At 38.2% G+C, this 21,479-nt stretch overlaps 1 protein-coding gene across 1 annotated transcript in view; it reads left to right on the top strand.

Moving 5' to 3' along the window:
* The window catches only part of LOC148844458 (Enhancer of polycomb-like transcription factor protein), an 80,981-nt gene that overhangs the window by 48,138 nt on the left and 11,364 nt on the right, over positions 1-21,479 (top strand). Inside the window, exons 6-9 of the mRNA XM_088953979.1 lie at positions 4,847-4,912; positions 5,135-5,173; positions 19,632-19,712; positions 19,877-19,924. Of these exons, the coding sequence (XP_088810105.1) occupies positions 4,847-4,912; positions 5,135-5,173; positions 19,632-19,712; positions 19,877-19,924 (234 nt within the window). The remainder of the gene's footprint in view (positions 1-4,846; positions 4,913-5,134; positions 5,174-19,631; positions 19,713-19,876; positions 19,925-21,479) is intronic.

Genomic DNA, 21,479 nt, shown 5'->3' with positions numbered 1-21,479 from the left:
TATTATTTATTTATTTTCCTTGCAACTCCTAGGTGTCAACTCTTTTGCAATGCTGATTGCATGTATACATTATTCTGCACTAGTGCTCTATAGTGAACCATAGAGGAGGGGCCTGGGTATGGTGTAGATGAGAGATGACTGCTGAGGAGAGAATTCTACATATTTGTGTAACTAAATATATGCACATTGTGTGTGTGGGGGGGGTCGTGAAGGAATGCAAATCTCCAAAGGTGTAAACTACTCATAGAAGGAAGTAACAAAGCTTGTGAATGTTAAGCTTATGCACTGGCTTAAGCAGGTTGGCCAGTTCAGAGTAGACCTGTTCACGGGCCTGGCCTGACCATTGGGCCTAGATCTTGAGCCTGAGCATGGTCGTATATAAAGCGGGAAGCCCGATTTGGACAGATATTTTGTAATAAATTAATTATATATTATTAATAATATATTCCACTCTATTCATTTAAACTTCTTTCATAATTAAAAGGTTGTCTCTACCCCTAGCATAGATGTAATTAAGAGAATCTGATGCATAGATGTAATTAAAAGGTTCCCTCAAAGTGAGCTACCCAATGAATCTGATGCATAAGGTCATGGGTTCAGGAGCTACAGAACTCAGGAAGACTGGGAGATGGAGAAGATTGGTGAAGGTGGAAGGGAAGACTGTTGTTTGAGAGCTACAGAACTCAAGGTAAGCTCACCTTGAGGGTAAGGGAGATGAATGTGTCGATGGTGCTGTTAGTGGGAAAAGAAGTAATAGAATTGTTTCAGGGGTTTGTGGTAGAAGCCTTATCTCAGAGAAGAGAAGATACCTATAAGAATACAAAGATTGAGGTAAATAGAGGGTTTAAGGCTGAAAGGAAATCAAATGCTAAAGGAAGATTCATTACACTATATGAGTTTTTCGGTAAAGGGAAAACAGATTATATGCTTACCTGAAGGAAGGGAAAGTGAAGGATGGAAGGAGATTTCAACAGTCCTCAGAGAGTTCTTGGAGTATAATGAGCAGCAAGAAGCCCAGGTTTATAACAAGGAAAGGGAGACCACTTAAGCAGTGAACAACATGGAGAACCAGAGCAGGTCATAGAGGAGCAGAAGGATCCAAAAGACTTCTCAATGGTAATTAGAAAGGGTGCTCAGGGAAGTAGGGTGATTGCCTAACGGAGGTATGGAGGAGTGGAAAAAGAAACTGGTGATTCAAACTAAGCAGTGGCCAGTGGATTGGAAGTTCATAGCAGTAATGGAGTTAAAAAAAAAAGCTCCATTAGTATTACGTTATTACCCCATTTGAAAAATGTAAGGCTCTAGTCAATTTACTGGATAACAGTGTCAAGATGGTGCCCTCTGTCTAATGCCAGAGAAGCTGGTATTGAAGATAATATCATCGTTAGAATAATTGGGATGCCCTTTCATCTGTGGAAAGAAGAAGTTTTTGAATCCTTGGCATCCATTTGCAGTTCTCAGTTGGTTGGTGTTTTTGCATGTGATCTTCATTCAGCAGCCTTAAAGCTCAATGGTGTGAAACCAGAAGAAACACCCAGAAAGGTGGAGTTTGTGACAGATGGTTCATCTTCCTACTCTGTGTGCATGACAAACTCCATGAAAGCCTTTCTGGGGAAGGAAGGTAGGAGGGAAGAATATGAACAGGTGGAGAGGGAGTGCTTATGTGGCAGCATTAGGGAACAAAAGTTTCACCAAATTGGAACAGCAGGGGTAGAGTCTTGAGAAAGCCAAACGACAAAAAAACAGTGGCAGATGGCTCTTCATATGCCCAAGTATTAATTAATAGTTTTAAAGAAGACACATATGTCTAGATAAAAGAGAATTTAAATTCAGGCCAGCAATTAAGTTGAGGAATTGCTGGGGTCAACCAGAAGGGAGAGTCAAACCGGGTGGGCCTAACAGATCAGGCGCATCCGTGTGGCTCTTTAAGTAGTCACGTGAAGGAGTTCGGGATTAAAGAGGGAGTTGGGCTGGTTTTGTCAAAAGTGATATGTGGAGAACATATGTTGGAAGGTGGGCCGACATTCAGGCCCATAAAAGAGAGGGCACATGTTTTTTTAAAGACTCACATGAGTCAAGTTGGGGGGATGATGGGGGGTGGTATTTTGCGTCCATCATCGTCCTTAACCGAAGTTTGACAGATGAGTGTGGGAAAGGAAAAAGCTTCCACACAGTCGGTTCTGCGGTGGATTCCAAGAGAAAACAAACATGGTGGATCGCTGGAAAAATGCAACCCAAAATATGTCTGTTGCTCAAGAAGATTAGCAGGGGTTGGGTCATATAGGAGGAGGTTGGGGAAGGCTAGTGCGTCTAATCGGTTGAAGGCAAAAAAAGTAGCTGGATTTAAAAATCATGTCTTAAAACCTTCCAGCAGTTAAGGAAAGAGGAAGGAAGAGGTTTGGGAGTGGGTGACCACAAGGCTTGTTTGCACTGAAGAGCTGAGCTCGTCAAGTTGTCTGAGAAGTTTGAAGGTTGAAACAGGCCCAGATACGATCCCGGATGAATCTCAAGTGCTTTTGCTGGAACCAGATGATGGTGCCACGAAAGGTAGGGCTGTGGTAGAGGAGAGTTATAGGGTCTTGACGACAATTAGTTCTGCTGAACCAGCTGAGGTTGAAGGGGATGAGTAAATGCTCTAGGTTATGCATCAAAGAGTAAGGTGAGTTCAAGAGGGGCTGGAAGCATGGTCTTGGACCTGTTTTTTTGGGGAGAAACGAGTGCAGTGGAAATGGATCTGGCTTGTGAGGAGGAAGCTTTTGAGAAAATCGGTTTTAGTAGGAAAATTGGGGGTGGATTTAGCTATGAGAAAGGTTGAAGGAGTCTCAAAAAATCTTGTTAATGACACACTTAAAACAGGCAGCTGGTTCATGTTACCAAAGTCTTTCATAGGCATAAGGAAGGGCTAGTTGGGGACCACCCTTGCTGCAGATTCAAGATAATTTACAAAAGGAATGGATCGAAAATCAAGGCTTGAGGTCAAACCTTGAAAGATTTTAGGTTCTTTTCCATCCAATAAAAAATCTGAGGACTCGCAAAGGGAGAAGGGGGAAGAAATGGGTTCAATCTTACAGAAGAGAAGGAAGGTGAAGAGAACATCGCTGTGAAGGAGGTCATAGAAAAGGTAGCAGTGGAGGGAGGGGGGAAGGGTGACAGATCTAGAGTGTTGGGAAATATGGCAATGGCAATCGCAGAATCTCAATTTGAGGAAGAAAGGAAAGGAGAGGGGGGGGAGTGGAGTTGAAGAGTCTTCTAAGGAAGGTAACTCGGAGAAGGGGAGGGTGGGTATTGATTGACTAGTGGATAGACGTGGAAATTGGGAAGCCTCTTGGATAATTCTTTTTGCGGGGAGGGAAGTGGTGGTGAGAAGAGCAATTGAAAATAAAAAAAAAATAGAAAGGAAGAGTCTAACAAATTGAGAGTTCTTGGGGAAGGGGGGAAGGTAAAAGAGGAGAGGAAGGAATTGTGGACAAAGAATGATGATGGGGGGTGGGGCTGGGTGAAGTGGCCACTGTTGAGGATGGAAGTTTAAGAGTTTTAGCAGAAGTCTCGGGCTTGTGTCTGGGTTCATTTATTTTGCCTTCAAGGTTATGTTTCAAGACTGTCTTTATCATGGTTGGAAAAGAAGAAAGTCCTTTCTGTAGTGCAAGTTTTGATAGTGTCAAGCTGTTGGCATATGTGGATTTTATTTTGTTTGTCCAAGTTTTTCTGTTGTTTTTGGTAAAAGTGGGTGGGGCTGGTTTGCGAGTATGTAGTTTGGATTTGAAGTTAAGGGGCCTTTTCTTGTGGTTGTTGTGTGGTGATATCTTATCACATTCCTTGTTTGATATATGCCTTATTTTTTCTTTTAATAATATTTTTTTATCTTAAAAAATGTAATATATTATATATTATATAATATTTTGTATATTATTTAATATATAGGATAGTATATAATACATTTTTTTCTATTGATATTATTATTACATGATATTATATAATATTTATTATATTTTTATTGTGTATATAGTTATATACTATTATTAAGTTGGGCTTGGGATTGGGTGGGGACTATTTGGGAAAGCCCGAGCCCGCGGGCTTAACATGAACAGGTCTAGTTCAGAGGTATATTGCCTGACTTTTTTCTTTAACGTGTTGACCTTCCAAGAGGGTCCTTGGTTGGATTCCTTCGTCAGAAACATGATGTAGCTCAATTGAAAACTGTGTAGCAATGGGAGCCTTTGGCATAGGAGTTGTTTTCTGCTAGTTCTAGGTTGATATAATTTTGGTCCACTCTGGTCCAGTGGGATGAAGAGTCTCTACCAGAATGACTTTCTTCCCTCACCTCCGGCTCTCAGATTATCTTTCTCCTTGAGATGCAGCCACTTGATAAATGAGGATGTTTTACAGGTGATTATTTGTTGGATGACCGTTCCCTCATGAGGGTCCTAGGGCATGAGTCGTTACATTAGAGATAGAATATCTTTGGTGAGCAAGGGTGAACCCTCCATTCTATTGGACCCCAGGATCTGCAAATTTATTTCCTGTCTTGCACAAATAGGCATTCATAGGCAATAGTATGTCAGAGATTTGTTTCTTTGTACCATTTTGTCATTGATTTTACTTTGTCTTCTGTGGGATTGGACCCTGGGGTTGTATTGCCTGGGCTATCTTCTGTTATAGGATTTCTTTTCCCATAATCTTCTTCCTTTGATCTTTGTGAAAATTCTGTAATAAAAAAAAAATCCAGTCCTTATCATTTTGGTTTGTCATGAGATGAGGGTTTTCCCTTAGAGGACATGTGGAATGTTTTGCTTGAGAGATCGATTTTTTCATGTTTTAACTGTTTGCAGTTGCCTTTATGATGCAGGCATTGCAGTCTCATTCCGTAAAGTATGCAGTACTGCATTCTGTATATAACTACTGGAAGACAAAGGTGTGTTTTAGACTGTCCAAGTTGGTTTCCTATTTAAGTATGTTTGTGCATGTCAAGCAGTTAACAGTTTAGTGGTTTTTCTTGTTCTTCATTTATGTAGTTAAGAGCATATTTTATTTTGTTGTTAACAAATGGTGTAGTTTCAGTTTATTTATGAATTATGTTTTATGTTTTATGTTGTTGACTAAATTCTTTTGTATGGTTTCTTGCTCTTTTTATCAGCGAGAGCGGTGGCAAAAGCCTATTCTACGCCGCTTGCAGGTGAGTTTGGTTACTTTATTAATTCATAGTTGTTATTGGGTCCATTGTCATCCAAGTTAACTGACTTAAAACTACCCTGCTTGTTCATCTTGGACCTGATTTGTAAGTTGGTTAAATTAACCTCCACATGCTAAATACTTGGAATGACCTATATGTGTAAAATTTTCTATATAGAGTAAACTGACATAGGGCTGGAAAACCACGTCTCATATTTTTACACTTCAGTCATTAGGAAAAACACAGTTACCACTACTGAAATGACCAAAGACCATACTGCCCTTTTATTTATAACCTTATAGCTTACCTTTAGTAAACCTCAAGTGGAGCATAGATGTCGATCATGCTCAACTTGCCTAGAATCCTGTCAAATTAGTAACTCCCTTGGTTAAGAAGTTAACAAGTTGATCATCTATTCACATAAAGGTGCTGATTTGTGTCAGATACTTCAGTTTTGACTGTAAATTTTGCAACTGATAACACATCCATTTCCATCCATACTATATCCGGGTAGGATAAGTTTTTGAAGGTAGATATCATTTGTCAAAACTTGTTTAAATGTAAATAAATAACACATGGAGATTTTGTTTTTATATTACAATTTGTTACAAAGTGCAATTTTACATTTTCTAAAAGCGTTAATGCTATAGAGAACATCCAAAAGTATCGAAATCCTTATATTGCTCGATTTCACATTGGTCAATAATTTACTTGGGTTTGGGAATTGGGTCTACCATTGGGAGGCAATCTTAAATCCACAATCCTTTGGAACCTGGTAGTGGAAAGATTCACCAAGAAGCTGACTGCTAAGAAGAAAATTTACATCTCTCTTGGGGGAAGTGTAACGCTAATTACGGCAACATTAACTAGCTTACCCATTTACTATCTTTTGTTTTTAAGGTTCTGAGTTCAGTAGCAAAAAGGTTAGAGGAAAGCATGGGGCTTTCTTTGGGAACCAGACAGTTCTAAACAGGTTTACTTGGCAAAATAGGAGTTGGTTTGCAGGAGTCTCATAGAAGGTTAGAAGGTGGCCTAGGGTTGGGGAGGATTACACTTCTAGGAAAGAGGGTGTGGAGGTTCTGATAAGCTATGGCATGCAATCTGATACTGATAATGTCTAGGTTATCAAGAAAACCCCACAGAAACCTACATATAATGAGGAGAGAAAGAAAAAGAATAGAAGAAGACTGAGGGGCCGAACTAAAGAGAATAACCTACCGACCTAGTCAAATGTTATTTATAGATTTCTAAAGTGAGGTATGATTACTTTTATTCCCCTGATTAAGCATGTGCTACAACTTTAGTTAGGACATGGTTGTCCATTTACAATGACATTAGATCATAATAAAAACATGATGAAAGTACTAAAACACCCCTGATTAGGTGACTGTTAACACTCCTCAATCTGGAGAGCATATATCATAAGGTTCCAGATTGTTACATATGTATTCTACTACTCTTCTGTGGCTAAAACTCTTGGTAAAAAATCTGCTTATTGCTTCTCCTAACCTACATTGATATGTTGATCTCTCCACCAAATGCATTTTTCTCTCACAAAGTGACAATCAACCTTTATGTGTTTGGTCCTTTCATGAAAGACCGGATTAGAAGAAATATGGATACTTGCTTGATTGTCACAATATGGTTTCATAAGTCTTCTCATGGGTGAATACAACTATTTCAAATAGATGCTTTAATGGCATAAAGCTCACATGTGGTATGTGCCATATCTCTATATTCAACTTCAGCACTATCCTTGCAATAACAATATGCTTTTTATGTTAGACAGTTATATGCCCTTAGCTTCAATCAGAATGATGTACATTATGAATTTATTGTAAATGAATAAAGTACATATTTGATTCATGTTCTTGTGGTGTGTTTCTGTGTAATACCCTTAAACTGGACACTTATGAGACTCGTGTTAGTTTAGAATGTTCACAGTCGTTGGATAAGTCTGGGGAGATTTATCCTGCCAAGGCTTACACCGGTATGTTTCCAAATGTTGGGGTGGCCTGTCTCAGCCGCCAGGGTGAGACCCAAGGCACATGCAGTGTAGGATTAATTCAATCTTTGAACCGGATTAGATTTCCAATATTGCCCTGGACCTTGGAGATTGATGGGCAAAATTGGGAAGTTGCACTTGATCCCAAGACTTGATTATGATACTGCACTAGGTGTTGGATTAGGTTGAGATCCTTAGCAGGGGCAAAACCTAGGTATGTTGGGACAGTCGGAGAATTCATCTGAGTGGGTGATCATAGTGACGGGATCAACCCCTTTGTCGGACAAAGGTAATGATCGGGGATGCACTCTCTCTAATGGAAACCAAGACTGCCAGCAGCCGATTTCAATCGTTGAAATTTTGTTTTGCAAAATATATTTATATACTTATATGCATATATATATTACGGTTTTCAAACGTTTGCAAAATGTTTTAATTCTTAGGATCTATGTGAGCAGAGAGTGCAACATTGTTCCTTACAGCCGAGAGAGAGGTTCTCTCTTGTCGGGCAGTGTTTGATCATTATGGGCTGAGAGGTTAAGTGTAAGACCATTGAGGATAATACCTGATGGGCTAATCTTGCATCTGCCCACAGTCCCTACGTGTTATAAGGTGGCTTGGCCCAGGGACCACTTAGGGTAAGTGTTGGACCCATAGAGCCCATGTGTTGGGTTTTAGGGGGGTGCATTGTCCATAATAGTGTATTCGGCCAGGCCTTGTAACAAAGGCTAGGCTGAACCCATGTGGCTGATGTGTAGATCAATGTTTGGGTCCCACGCCATACAAGGAAGCCCAACTGGGCAGCAGTTTGGAAGGCTAAGTGAGCACATATCCTTATTGGGCTTAAAGCCCATTTTGAATTGGGCTGATTTGATCAGTTAAATGATGGGCGAATTTTGAGATTAGATTAGCAGATTCAGAAACCTCCTAATGGGATTAGGAAAGGGCTGATCTAATCTGCAGATAAGATAAGGGTGATAAGGGTTTACCCTTATCACTTAAAGGGAATTCTGATCCAAATCATATTTGGATCAGCAACTCCTAATGGGATTAGGAGCTGATCTCTTTAAGCTTATAAAAGGAGGAGGGGCGGCAGCCTTTAGAGAGATTTACATATTCACATTCTCTTCAGAGCTGAAATCATAGAAGAAAGAATTCAGCATCTTTGCGCTAATTCTTTCTTGCCGCTATATTTGCCAGTTCGATCTCCTATTCTCAATGGGAGTTATCAAGATTGGATCTTGATATCAGTCCTTTGTGAAAGGGCTGATCGGAAGTCGTGCTCACGTGCCGTCCAACTGATTCTTGCTTAGGATCTAGTTCTTTTGAAGAACGTTGTTGATTCTGCTCCGTCCTACACTGCACCTTCTTCAGTGAGAGCAGTCTTTGGTTATTTCCTTGGGCGTGAACACCTTCATTGGGAGATATTGTTTCTTCGTATCAGGTATATCCCTCTCCTACTGTTTTTGTTCAGATCTGGTTCGGTTCTTGGTTTAGATTGATCCTTGAAAAATATGATTTTTCTAAAATAGGGAATACAATTTCCAATAGGATTGAAGAATTTTTTTTTTTTAATTCACCCATTCTATTCCGCAAGATTCGGGCGTCCATACGATGGATCTCTCATCCCTTCATTTTACTCTTCTAAGTGACTAAATTACCTCCAAGGAAAGTTTTGTATCTTGTTGTAGACCTCCTATTAGAGGCTAATCCAACCCAATCATCAGAAGTATAGGCTACAATTTCAAAAAGCACCTCCAAGTGCGTGCTTTCTGAAAATTTGTGCCTTTTGTTCAGTCTTTTTGTGCTTAGCAGTTGGGTTGGACCCCATGTTTGCTGATGTTGCTCATTCATTCATCCTAATAAAAGATATTTTGAAAAGACGCTTAAAGTTATAAAACCTTTTTTATAGGGATTAAGAATTTAAGACCCTGATATGGACTTATTTGGGATCGTAGAATCAGGGACGCATAATGTTTAGCATCACATTAGCTATTTGAAGTAATGCAATTGGAAAAAAATAGAGATTAAGAGCTTACATGCTTGAATATGTTTTATATGTTATGCTTGTTTTTTTTTTTCATTTTAAATATGTTTTACATGTAATGTTTATGTGTTTTTAATATAAGATAATAGGTTTTTATAAACATTTATTTTAAAATTTAAGTTTATATTTTTAATTAATATTGTGCTTAATATTTTTAATATTTTTCATTTTTATTGTTTGGCATTTTTTTTTAATTTTTAGTACTTTTTGCATTTTTGCACCTTGCTTCGAAAAGGCGCATAACTTGCCTTGCGCCTTGCACCTTGGGCATAAAATGGCCCGTGCACATTTTTTTGTGCTTTGCACTTTGGAAACATTGGCCTCTTCAAGAAAATCAAGGACACACTTCCTCTTAACACAAATTAATTCTATGCTTTGTCTTTGCAACTTCAACACCCAAAAGGTATTTTAAGTTACCATGGTTTTTGGTTTGAAAATGCTCCTATAAGAACACTTTTAACTTTTCAATCCTCTTAGTGGAAGGTTAGGAGATTAGAGAGAGTCGGGAGGTTGTAAGGATATTTGTGAATCATTTTAAGTTTCTGTTTTCTGAACCAGTTGGGAGTTGTTCAGACTGGGTGGAATTGGAACGGAATAGAATCTCTGAGGAACAATCCCCAATTATCGAAAAGAAGGTTTTCGGTGGAAGAAATCTAGGAAGCAATCTTCTCAATGGATAGATCTAAAACCCTTGGACTGGATGGTTTCTCTATGGTTTTTTATCAATAGTGTTGGGAATTCTTGAAGTTTGAGCTCGTGGTAGTCTTTAATGAAATTTTCCTTAAGGCTGCATTTGGTTGCACTGGAAATAAATTTGCACTGATGCAAAGTTATGGTAGTACAAATGATTTGGGTGCAAATTTGGATATATTTTTATTTCAAATTTTACTTTATTTTGTTTGATTTCAGTACAAATGAAGTAAAATAAGACCTGATGTAGAATAAAGTAAAATCCAAAATAAAATTAAACTAGAATTTGCATTCTTTTCATTTGAACTCCCATGCATTTGTAGTAGTGCAAATAAAACTGCACTGCAACCACACATAGGGTAAAGGGGAGATCCCCTTTGGAGCAAATGCTACTTTCATATCATTGATACTTAAGAAGGAGGCAATTTCTCCAAAGGACTTTAGGCCTATTAGTTTTGTTAGGAGTCTTTATAAGATCATCTCAAAGGTTTTGTCAGAAAGGCTCAAGTAGGTTTTACCATCAATGGCTTCTCCGTTCCAAGGGGCACTTGTGGAAGGCAGGTAGATAGTGGATGAAATCCTTAGTGGCTAATGAGTGTGTTGTCGAGAATAGAAGGGGCAGAAAGAAGGGATCAGTATGTAAGCTGGATTTGGAATAGGCCTACGGTCTAGTTTATTGGAGGTTTCTTTTAGAAGTCCTGGAGAAGTTGGGATTTGGAGTTGGATGGAGGCTATGGTTAAAAGGTTGTGTCAACTGAAGGGATGAGAGATCCATCATATGGACAACCGAACCCTGCAGGAAGGTAGGGCGAAATTTCAAAAATTTCTCTCTCCCACGTGGGAATCATATTCCCTGTTTTAGAAAACTGCATTTTCAAGGATCAGTCTTGAATCCTAAACTGAATCAGATCTGAAACCAAAAGGTATGAGAGAGAGATACTTGATACGGAGAAATAATAACTCCCAATGAAGGTATTCACGCCCAAGGAGATCTCCAAAGACTGCTCCCACTGAAGATGACACAATGTAGGGTGGAGCAGAATCAACAGGCTCTTCACAAGAACCAAATCCTTCAGCAAGAATTCGATGGAGGGTATGTGAGCACGACTTCAAATCAGTTTTTCACCAAAAACTGATGTCAAGAACTTTTCTTGATCGCTCCTACAGGTGGAGAACGAACTGGCAATGACGGCAATAGGAGGAGAAGACAAGAGCAGAAGATGGCGCAATCTTACTGTTGCTTTCTTTCTCTCTTGTATCTGAGTCAGATTGAGTGAATGGAGGTTCGCCCTCCTCCTCCTTCTATAGCCTTAAAGAGATCATCTCCTAGTCCCATTAGGAGTTTCCTAATTCAAATCCTTATTTGAATCCGGACTCTCTTTAAGAGATAAGGATAAGCCCTTATCTTATCTAAGGATCTCACTGATTGGCATATCAAAGACAGCCCAATCTGACACCAAGTGCAGTATCATAATCGAGTCTAGGGGTCAAGTGTAACATTCTAGTTTTTGCCCATCAATCTCCAAGGTCCAGGGCAATACTGGAATTTTGGTCTGGTTCAGGGTTTAACCCACACTGCATGTACCTCAGGTCTCACCCTGACAGCTGAGGCAAGACACCCCAACCAACTTGGCGGCACATCAGTGTCAGCCTTGGCAGGATGAATCTTCCCAGATCTATCCAATGACTGTGAAGATTCTAAACTAACACAAGTCTCATATGTGTCCAGTTTAAGGGTATTACACAGAAACACACCATAATAACATGAATCAAATATGTACTTTATTCATTTACAATAAATGTCATAACGTACATCATTCTGATTGGAGCTAAGGGCATACACTGTCTAACAATTCTTATTATGGCTATGGTTAAAAGGTTGTGTCAACTCACTCCATTACTCAATTCTTATTATGGTGTATCAAAAGATCTCTTTCCAGCTAAGTGGTATAAGACAAGGGGACCTTTTAACCCCTTTTCTTTTCACCCTAGTGGCTGAGGTGTTGTGCATAATGATTATGAAGGTAGATACACAATGGCTATTTAAGGGTTGGAGGATTGATGGGGATCAAGTAATTGTTTTGTGTGGATGTTGACCTAGACATGGTGAGAAATTTGTAGTTATTGATCAACAACTTTGTGGGCATTTCAAATTTGAGGATAAATTGGGATAAAAGTGGAATTGTTGGAATTAGCTTGGATGAAGGGAACTTCTAAGTTTTGTGGAGGTATTGGGATGTGAAGTAAGGATTTGGTTTGTAACCTACCTAGGACTACCCTTAGAATTCTAGTATTTGAGCACAACTGATACAAGAACACTGAACTTAGAATCAAAATAAAATCATCTACCAACCCCATTTCAGACTCCCTTAAGCCTCTCCTCTATCCTAAATCCCAAAAGGTACCATTACCACACTTTCTTCCTTGTACAAGCCAAACATTTTCCCAAAATCACACTTTCTTCCTTGTGCAAGCATCATACCTACAGAAAGCAAGAAGGGAAGGCAGAATTCCGTGGATAGCATTCCAAGGTGAAAACCTAGAGGCCATAAGGTTGTGGCCAGCACCCCATCTGTTGTTTTCCAAGCCATGAATGTTTTTAAAATTTTTGTACCACAATCTATCTTGCTCCAAGGGGAATCTCCATAACCAAGGATTTAAATCTCAATACGACATGTCCGATAAGGGGCATATCATATTAGTAATTCAGTATCGGTGTGTATGGGTACGAGATACACTACGAACAGGGGCATGTCCCTTGAATCATGCGTATTGGGTCAATATGGGCATGTATTGGTGCATATCACATTGTATCAAACCGATATGCACTAATATGAACTGATACTATATTGCACTCACTTTTTATGTCTCTTTATTAAAAAATGATTATAGCATGATTTGAACTCTAGTCATTTTTACACCTCAATCTTTGAGTGTGCTTTTACACCACTACGCCACCTTGCTTCTTGTGATATTGAATGAAACATAATAACTTTTATAAACCTTTGTGTTCACATGCAATCCAACAAATAACATATGTTTATGTTCAAAACTCAACTTCAACTAAAAAAAAATAATAATAATATTCAGAATTGGCATTTTATAAACTAATGGAATAAATAATCTATTAAATCCACATTTATATAAAAAATGATTTTTAATCTCAAAAAATTAAACAAAAATACTAGTAATAAAATAATGATTTAAGTACTTCAAATTTAGAAATTTGTACATGATAAACATCTTAAAATTTTTATATATTTTTAAAATTACTAGTTATTATTTTAATTTACATTAAATAAAAATATATTTACTATTATATAATAAAAATATTGTTTACAAAATATTTGAGAATATAATATTGAATGAATGTATCAAATAAACTTACTTTTATACCATAAGCGATTTTAATTTCAAAAAATTATAGAAATAAAAGTATTAATAATGGAATAAGTATTTTAGTAATTAAAAATTATGAATTTGCATATGAAATATATCTTAGAAATTTTAATAGATTTGATAAAATATTTGTTGTTTAAAAAAATAAAAATGTTGTTTACTAAACATTTTAGAATTTAATATTTAGTTTATTTTTTTATTAATGTTAAAAAGTGAAAATAGTAAAATAAAAAGTTGGTATAATAATTAAAATATAATAGTTGCTTATGTTTTCTGCTTTGAACATAAATAGAAAATAACAAAAGTAATGGATTTGTGCATGTATTGATTTGTAAAAATCTATATAATATGTTGCTTGGACTCTTGATTGATGCATTATTGTATAGTTGTGTGATATTGATGCATCCCTCTATATTAATTGTTATGTATTTCTTCATATATACCATTAGAATATGCATTTTCTATGTATTTGTACACTGTTTGTGGAATTTGTATGTATTTTCATATTTTTCGTATGTATTCATGTGTTTCCAAAGCATATCTGTATTTGATTGTCCAATACAATACCTAATATCGGTACATTGATCCTTGCCCATAACCATTTACCCAATAAAGCTTGATTCATAACCATTTATCCAATAAAGCTTGATTCGTCACCCTGATATTTCTTATACCTAATCCCCCATATCTTTACTTCTAGACACCACCTCCCATTTCACCAAATGTCCTTTGAATCTCCTAGTTCCCACAATGAATCCCTCGTTAATTTCTCAAGTTGATTGACAACCTTACTAGGAATCTTGAAGGTTGAAGCTAGATAGAAAATAAACGACAAATTGGCCAAAGTGGATTTAATTAGAGTAATTTTATCGCGTAGTGAGTAGTGAGACCAATTTCTCTTCCGCCCTGCAAGCTTTTTCGTGAATCTTTCCACTATTGGCTACCGGAAACTTTCAAAGTTCGGATCCCCTCCGCTAGAGGTAAGCCCAGATAATGTAAACACCATTCCCATACCTCATACCCCTCAATCCTAGCTAGAAGTCCCACCTCATCTACCAATCTATTCACTCTCACCACACAACTCTGATCCCAATTCACCTTAAGATTTGAAACCCTTTGAAATTTAGTCATCAATCTCTTGAAGTTAATGAGTAACTTCGAAACCCTTACACAAAACAAAATAATGTCATCTACAAACTGCAGATGTGTTAGTACCATTGCATCCCTCCCAATTCTTGAACCTCTTATCAGGTTATCAACATCAACTTTTGTAATCATATCACTCAAAACATCAGCTACTGCGGTGAAAAGAAATGGGGAAAGTGGGTCAAACTTAGTATCAAACTATCAATAGGAGGAAAGTAACCCCTTATCCAATTGCACAACCTTCCTTGAAACTCCTACAACTTAACTGTAGTCGAATAGGACTACAATCAGTCCTAGGTACACTATGAAAATAATCAAGAAAGATTGAGAGAAAGAAGGAGAAGACGAAGAGAAGAAGAGAAGGAGAATTTGAAGAGGAGATTTGAGAAAAAGAGAGAGATAGAGTTGACAATCTGTTGCCCCACTCTACAATTTATATTAATACTCAAATAAAAGTGAAAGGGCTGAATTACCCTTACTGCTTAAATGGCAAAAGAAATAATAAAAGAACTAATAAACTATAAACTATAAACTGAAATAACTAACTGCTAATACAATCACACAAACATAGTGGGGAACACATCATTGTTCTCTACACTCCCCCTCAAGTTGGGAATAGATGTTTGTCATTCCCAACTTGCATAGATCTGCTTCTAGCTTCTTCTTTAAAACTACCTTGGTGAGAAGGTCTGCAAACTGCATGTTGGAGGTGAGAAACTCTGATAGTGGTCATCTTTGCTACTGGTGCAAAAGACTCCAAGTAGTTTTTGTCATATGTCTGAGTAAATCCCTTGCAACTAATTTGGCCTTATACCTTTCAATGGAACCATCAGCATTATGCTTCACAGTAAACATCCATCTACATCCAACCGGTTTTTTCCATTTAGGTTGATCAACTAGCTCCCAGGTATTGTTCTTTATAAGGGCATCCATTTTTACCCTCATTGCATCCTTCCATTCAGATACTGACAAGGCTTCCTGCACTGTTCTAGGGAATGAGGATATCAACAATGGATGCAAGAAAGGACTTTTAAGATGGAGACAAATGATCATAAGATAGGAACTAGGAAATACAATGAGTTGTAGATGAGCTGCAACGACGTTTGCCTTTAGGGACTACAATGGGGAGGTCAAGGTCATCCAATGGAGGTAAAGGCTCAACAATGGAAGGTATCTCATCTGTAATGGAAGATAAAGGAACTGTGGTACCTGGATCTGGATCCGCAAACGGAATAGGGGCTGGCCTGGACTACTGATGACTGAAATTAACCTGCCTCCACCATCTGTGATAAACTCTCAAATCCCGACACCTCTGACAACCCTCCCCACTACACCCCTCTTCAATAATTGGGACAGGTAATGGAACTTCTGATGAGTGAACCCCAACCTCACTACTCTCCCCCTAAGAAGAAACCCTAGGATAATAAGGTACATTCTAAAAGAAAATGGCATCCATAGAGACAAACCAAGGAAAATGCATTTTGAGGCTTTAGGATCAAATTTGGAACGATGAGGACCAAGGGTCTAAACAAAGAAAGTACAGCCAAAGGTTTTAAGGGGAATGGTGAACAACTCTTTATCAGGATATAAAAGAGTGAATGGGGCTTTCATATCAAGAGCCCTTGAAGGAATGCGGTTGATGAGATATACAATTGTATGAGTGGCATCTCCCCAGAAACGTATAGGCACATTGGAGTTAAACATGATGCTTCTAGCCACCTCCAATATGTGTCTATTCTTCCTCTCAGCAACCCCATTCTGCTGAGGTGTAGGAGGACAGTTACTCTGATGGATAATCCCATGGTCAAGGAAATATGAGGCTAATGGTTTTGCGAAATAGTCTTTTACATTGTCGGATCTAAAAAATTTGATTTTGACCTCAAACTGGGTTAAAATTATCTGATGAAAGATCCAAGTCAAGGTAGGAACCTCATCTCGAGAACGCATAAGGTAAACCCAAGAAAAGCGGGTATAGTCATCAACAAACAACAAGAAATATCTGTACCCACCCATAGCAGTGATGTGATAAGGTCCCCAAACATCGGTATGCACAATTTCAAAAGGAATACTACTTTTATTACTCAATGAATAGGTTGTTCTACAATGCTTTGCAAGCCCACAACTTTCACCTTTCAAATTGGACATTTGGACAAACTCAAACAAACTTTGAAACAAACTTTTCAAAGACCTAAAAGATAAATGACGCAACCAGTTACGCCAAAGCATAACCTGACCAACAAACTGAGAAACAAAAGACCTCCTAACCTCACTATCTTCCCAATGTGAGCTCCTTCCAAGCAGATAGATTCCATTCGCCTCATGGCCAATCCCAATCACCTTCCTTGTCTCCAAATCTTGAAAAGCACATCAATCAGAGAAAAATGTTACTGAACAATTCTGGGTTTTAGTAATGCTACTAATTGAAAGCAAATGAGTACTAAGTTTAGGAATATGCAAAATCGAAGATAGAAATGGCATTAGACAACTTAATGTCTTCTTTGCCAAAAATGGGAACAGGAGAGTCATCAGCAATAGACCCTTTGTCTCTACTAGAGGATAAGTGATAGGTAGTAAACAATGAGGACAAGCCAGTCATATGATCAGATGCACCTAAATCTATCGCCCAACAGTGTTTACTGTTACCTGGGGCTGAAGCATGATAAGCTGCGGCCCGTGTACCTAAATGAGCAAAACTGAAGTGGGAGGAGCTGATGCTGTGTCTGACGGCTGAGATGATGGTGCTGAATTACCAACTTCACTTTCCAACTGAGTCAGAGCATCCCGGACAGCAGCTAAAGTGTCTAGGGATGTGGCACTTGTGCCCGATGAGATTGCACAATCAGTAGTAACAACCACATTGACATTTCCCCTTTTGTTTCTGAGTTTTACTGGAACTAGATGAGGATGTAACTTCCAACAGGTGTCTTTAGTATGCTTAGGTTTCTTGCAATGTTCACATACTAGGTCACTCTTGTCTTCCTTCTTCTTATCCCTCTCCTTATCACCCTAAACTTGGGTTTAGCTACTGCCAAGGCTGATTCAAAAGGTTGATGCTGCAACATGACTTTTCCCCTACTCTCTTCACTGTGCACTAAGGAGTAGGCTTGTGATAAAGTCACACTTTCTCTTGTGAGAAGTTGTTGTCTCACAATATCATATTCAGAATTCACACCGGTTAGAAATTCAAACACCCTATTAGTTTCAACTTGCCTTCTGTAAGTCTGAGCATCCTTCTGGCTTTCCCACTCAATATCAGAATTCAGAATTCTTTCAAACCTTTTACACCCAGAGATTGCTTGACCAGCACCTAGAAGGTTCAGCCACCACCCAAAAATGATGAAACAGATTTGTTGGTTTTCCAGAAGCAGAAACCTCACTCTTGAATGCTGAAACTGGTCAAATTATTGCCCTAGAATTGGCAACAATCAAAACTGTTCAAATTTTAGGGTTTCTTTCTTGACCTATGATCAGTTCTTGGATTGAAACCCTAAAAAACTCAGGAGAGAACTAAAGCCTCCAGCCGCACCTCCCAGATTGATAAAAAGATGGTCTTTTAAGGTTCGATCTCAAGAAAAAAGTCAACTTACTCAGAAAAGTCTAGCCGCCACCTTCCAACCAAGGTCTGAACCCTAAAACTGAGATTTCTTCCCTTCTGATTCTTCCTGATTGCTGAACACTCTCCAAGGCCCTACAAACATTTGGGAATCGACTGCACACTGCCAGCAACCTCCAAGAACCAGCTGATGAGCAAACCTCTGCTGAAACTTCCAACCCTAGGAAATTCTCATGTTAGCCTAATTAGACTAGCATAATAACTCCTAGGTTGGCTCTGATACCATGTAGTCGAATAGGACTACAATCAGTCCTAGGTACACTGAAAATAATCAAGAAAGATTGAGAGAGAAAGAAGGAGAAGACGAAGAGAAGAAGAGAAGGAGAATTCAAAGAGGAGATTTCAGAAAAAGAGAGAGAGAGTTGACAATCTGTCTCCCCACTCTACAATTTATATTAATACTCAAATAAAAGTGAAAGGGCTGAATTACCCTTACTGCTTACATGGCAAAAGAAATAATAAAAGAACTAATAAACTATAAACTGAAATAAACTACCAACTGAAATAACTAACTGCTAATACAATCTCACGAACACAATGGGGACCACATCACTGTTCTCTACATTAACACTTCAAGAATGAACTCCCAATCATTAATAAAAAAAAAAAGAATGAACTCCCAATCCACCAAATCATATGCTTTAAGTCATTCTATCCAGCCATTTGGTAGAAACTCCACAGTTTAAACCCATTGACAACCTACAACATGCTTCAACAATGGGAGAGTAGTAAACTCCCATGTGTTTTTATGTTCAAGAGCGGAAAATTCCTCCTCCATTGCTTTGAGCTACCTTGGAGAGGCAGGAGCTTCTTGGACAATATAGGAATAGAAGATAGTTAAGGAATAAACTGATAATGGAAGAAGATAAATCAGAAATTGAGATGAAGTTGGAAAGAGTTTGGCCTACTCTATTTGTTTTGATTATGATTCATTAGGAATATAATTCTAACGATTTAGCCAATTCATCAGGAATAGGAATAGAAGATGGTAAAAGAATTTTGATTCATCAGGGATAGGAATAGAAGATAGTAAAAGAATTATGATTCATCAGGAATAAACTGATGAACCAGTTCTTACGATTTGGCCTACTCTATCCCTGATCTAGACCACCAAGTTTTGAATCACTGCTGTAATTTAAAAAAAAAAAGGCCATTGTCCAATGTTGGTCTCAGCTATCTGGGGTCTTGGGAGGTGTAGACTGGATATTGTCCTAATCATTGAATCACTGCAGTAAATCCAATTGGAAATTAAGTCCTGTTTGTGTCCACCAATTAAGAACCATATAATGCACTTTTCTCATTTTTTTTTTGAATATCCATGAGAAAGTTCAACTTTTGTCTCCTATTTGATTTTAAATTGTCATCAGAGTGACTCCTTGTTGTAGTGATTCTGAAGACATATTTACTTCTCTTCTACTTACTGTGGCAAAAGGATTCAGATACATGAAGATAAATGTAGTATAATGCATGCTCTGCTCACCACTATCTTGTTCCATGGATTAGTTAAGTTTTACGGCACTGGAAGCACCAGCTAATGTTCAGATTTTTTCTGCCTATTCAGCCACCTCCACCGGTTAATGACACCAATCCGTACAATGTATTTAGACCAAGGGAGAAAGCACACAGACTCCATACAAGAAGGGTGAGATGTTATGCTTAGTTTGGTGCATGACTTTTGTTGCTAGTTAAATATTAAATACCTATTCCAATTGAGTAGATAAGTTCTATTTTTGTTCTCGTTGAAGCACACACAAACCAGATTTACTAGTCAATTGAATTACAAGCTTTTCTCTTCATGGTTTTTAGATGCAAAGGAGAGAAAACAATGTGCAGTCATTTGAAAAACTTCGTCAGGTAAAAACCACTATCACCTTATTCCTGTGTATTCATAGAATTCATCTTGGCTAATATGCATGAATACCATAACTATGGTAATAAGGGGGATCAGCTTGAAAGCTTAGAGCTTGGTTTAACCTTTCGGGAATAATTATGGTTTGACCTGCATACATAAGCTAATCTTTCAGTTTGTCCTACAGTCAATATCTTCTTTGTCTTTATTTCATTATCCTTTGAAGTAATTGCCTTTCCTCTTTCTTTATGAATTATGTGTAGTATTTACCTTTCTCCAATTTGATTGTTAAAGAAATTTTGTTGCTGACATAGATAAGGTAAGCTTGCCATTGTTATATCTTCCAGCTCACTCCGGATCTGCTACCCACATAATTTTCCCACATCCCTACCCACAGCACTACTGTCGTGTATTGGGAACATCTCCCCATGAATGGAAAGGGAGATATTCCCAATGCGCATCTATAATGTCTAATGGGTAGAGATGTGGGAACAACTCATGGGTAGCAGATCCGAGACCCTACCAGCTGGTGCTTGCATTCCTTTCCGTTCTTAGAATTACAAGTAGTAACTTGGATCACTTCATCTTTCTAGTACCATCTGCAAGTTCAACAAAAAATAATTGAAAGAAAGAAAAGAGTTGAAAACAACCCTTTTGAAGTATAGAACTGCTTGAGATTAGATGCAAAACTAGAAAACAAACAAGAGAAGATTAACCTCCCTCTAACACTAAAACATTTTATTAAGTTAATCTTTGAATTATTACAGAGAGGCCCTTGGGTGGGTAAGAAATTAAAAAAACAGAGTATATTAGAGTATGGGCCCAAAATAAGGCCCATTACAGAAGAAAACATAAACATAACATAGAATGACAGCCTATGGGCCATTCGGCCCATCTCCTCTACACTCCCTCTCAAGCTGAGCATAGATGTTAATCATGCCCAGCTTGCCAGTGTCATGTTGAAGCCTTGCCTTGGAAATATCCTTGCTGAGGAAATCTGCCAATTGTCCTTCAGAAGTAATGAATGGAAGACACACTTCACCGAAAGAGACTCTTTCTCGAATAAAGTGTCTATCAACCTCAATATGTTTGGTTCTATCATGTTGTACTAGGTTGTGAGCAATGTTGATGGCAGCTTGATTATCACAGTACATCATCATGGGTTTGTCATGATCAATCCCAAGTTCTTCCATCAAGGACCTTAGCCACAACAATTCAGAGACCCCATGTGCCATGGCTCTATAATCTGCTTCGGCGGAGGATCGGGCCACAACTGGTTGTTTCTTACTCCTTCAAGAGACAATATTACCAGCCACCAGACTGCAATACCTTGAAGTAGATCTTCTATCATCAATATTTCCAGCCCAATCAGCATCTGTATAGGCTTCAAGTTTCAGATGACCATGCTTGGTAAATAGAATTCCTTTTCTTGGAGAGCCTTTTAGATAGCACAAAATTCGTTATACTGCTGCCATATGAGTATCTCTAGGAGCATGCATGAACTGGCTAATACAACTGACAGCGTACGCAATATCTGACTGAGTCATGCACAGGTATATG

The sequence above is a fragment of the Nelumbo lutea genome, chromosome 7, assembly GCF_056320005.1.
Source record: "Nelumbo lutea isolate HS-2025 chromosome 7, American lotus-T2T, whole genome shotgun sequence".
NCBI classification, from domain to species: domain Eukaryota; kingdom Viridiplantae; phylum Streptophyta; class Magnoliopsida; order Proteales; family Nelumbonaceae; genus Nelumbo; species Nelumbo lutea.
Note: the sequence above shows the minus strand (reverse complement) of the source record. Positions and strands in the feature narration are given on the sequence as shown.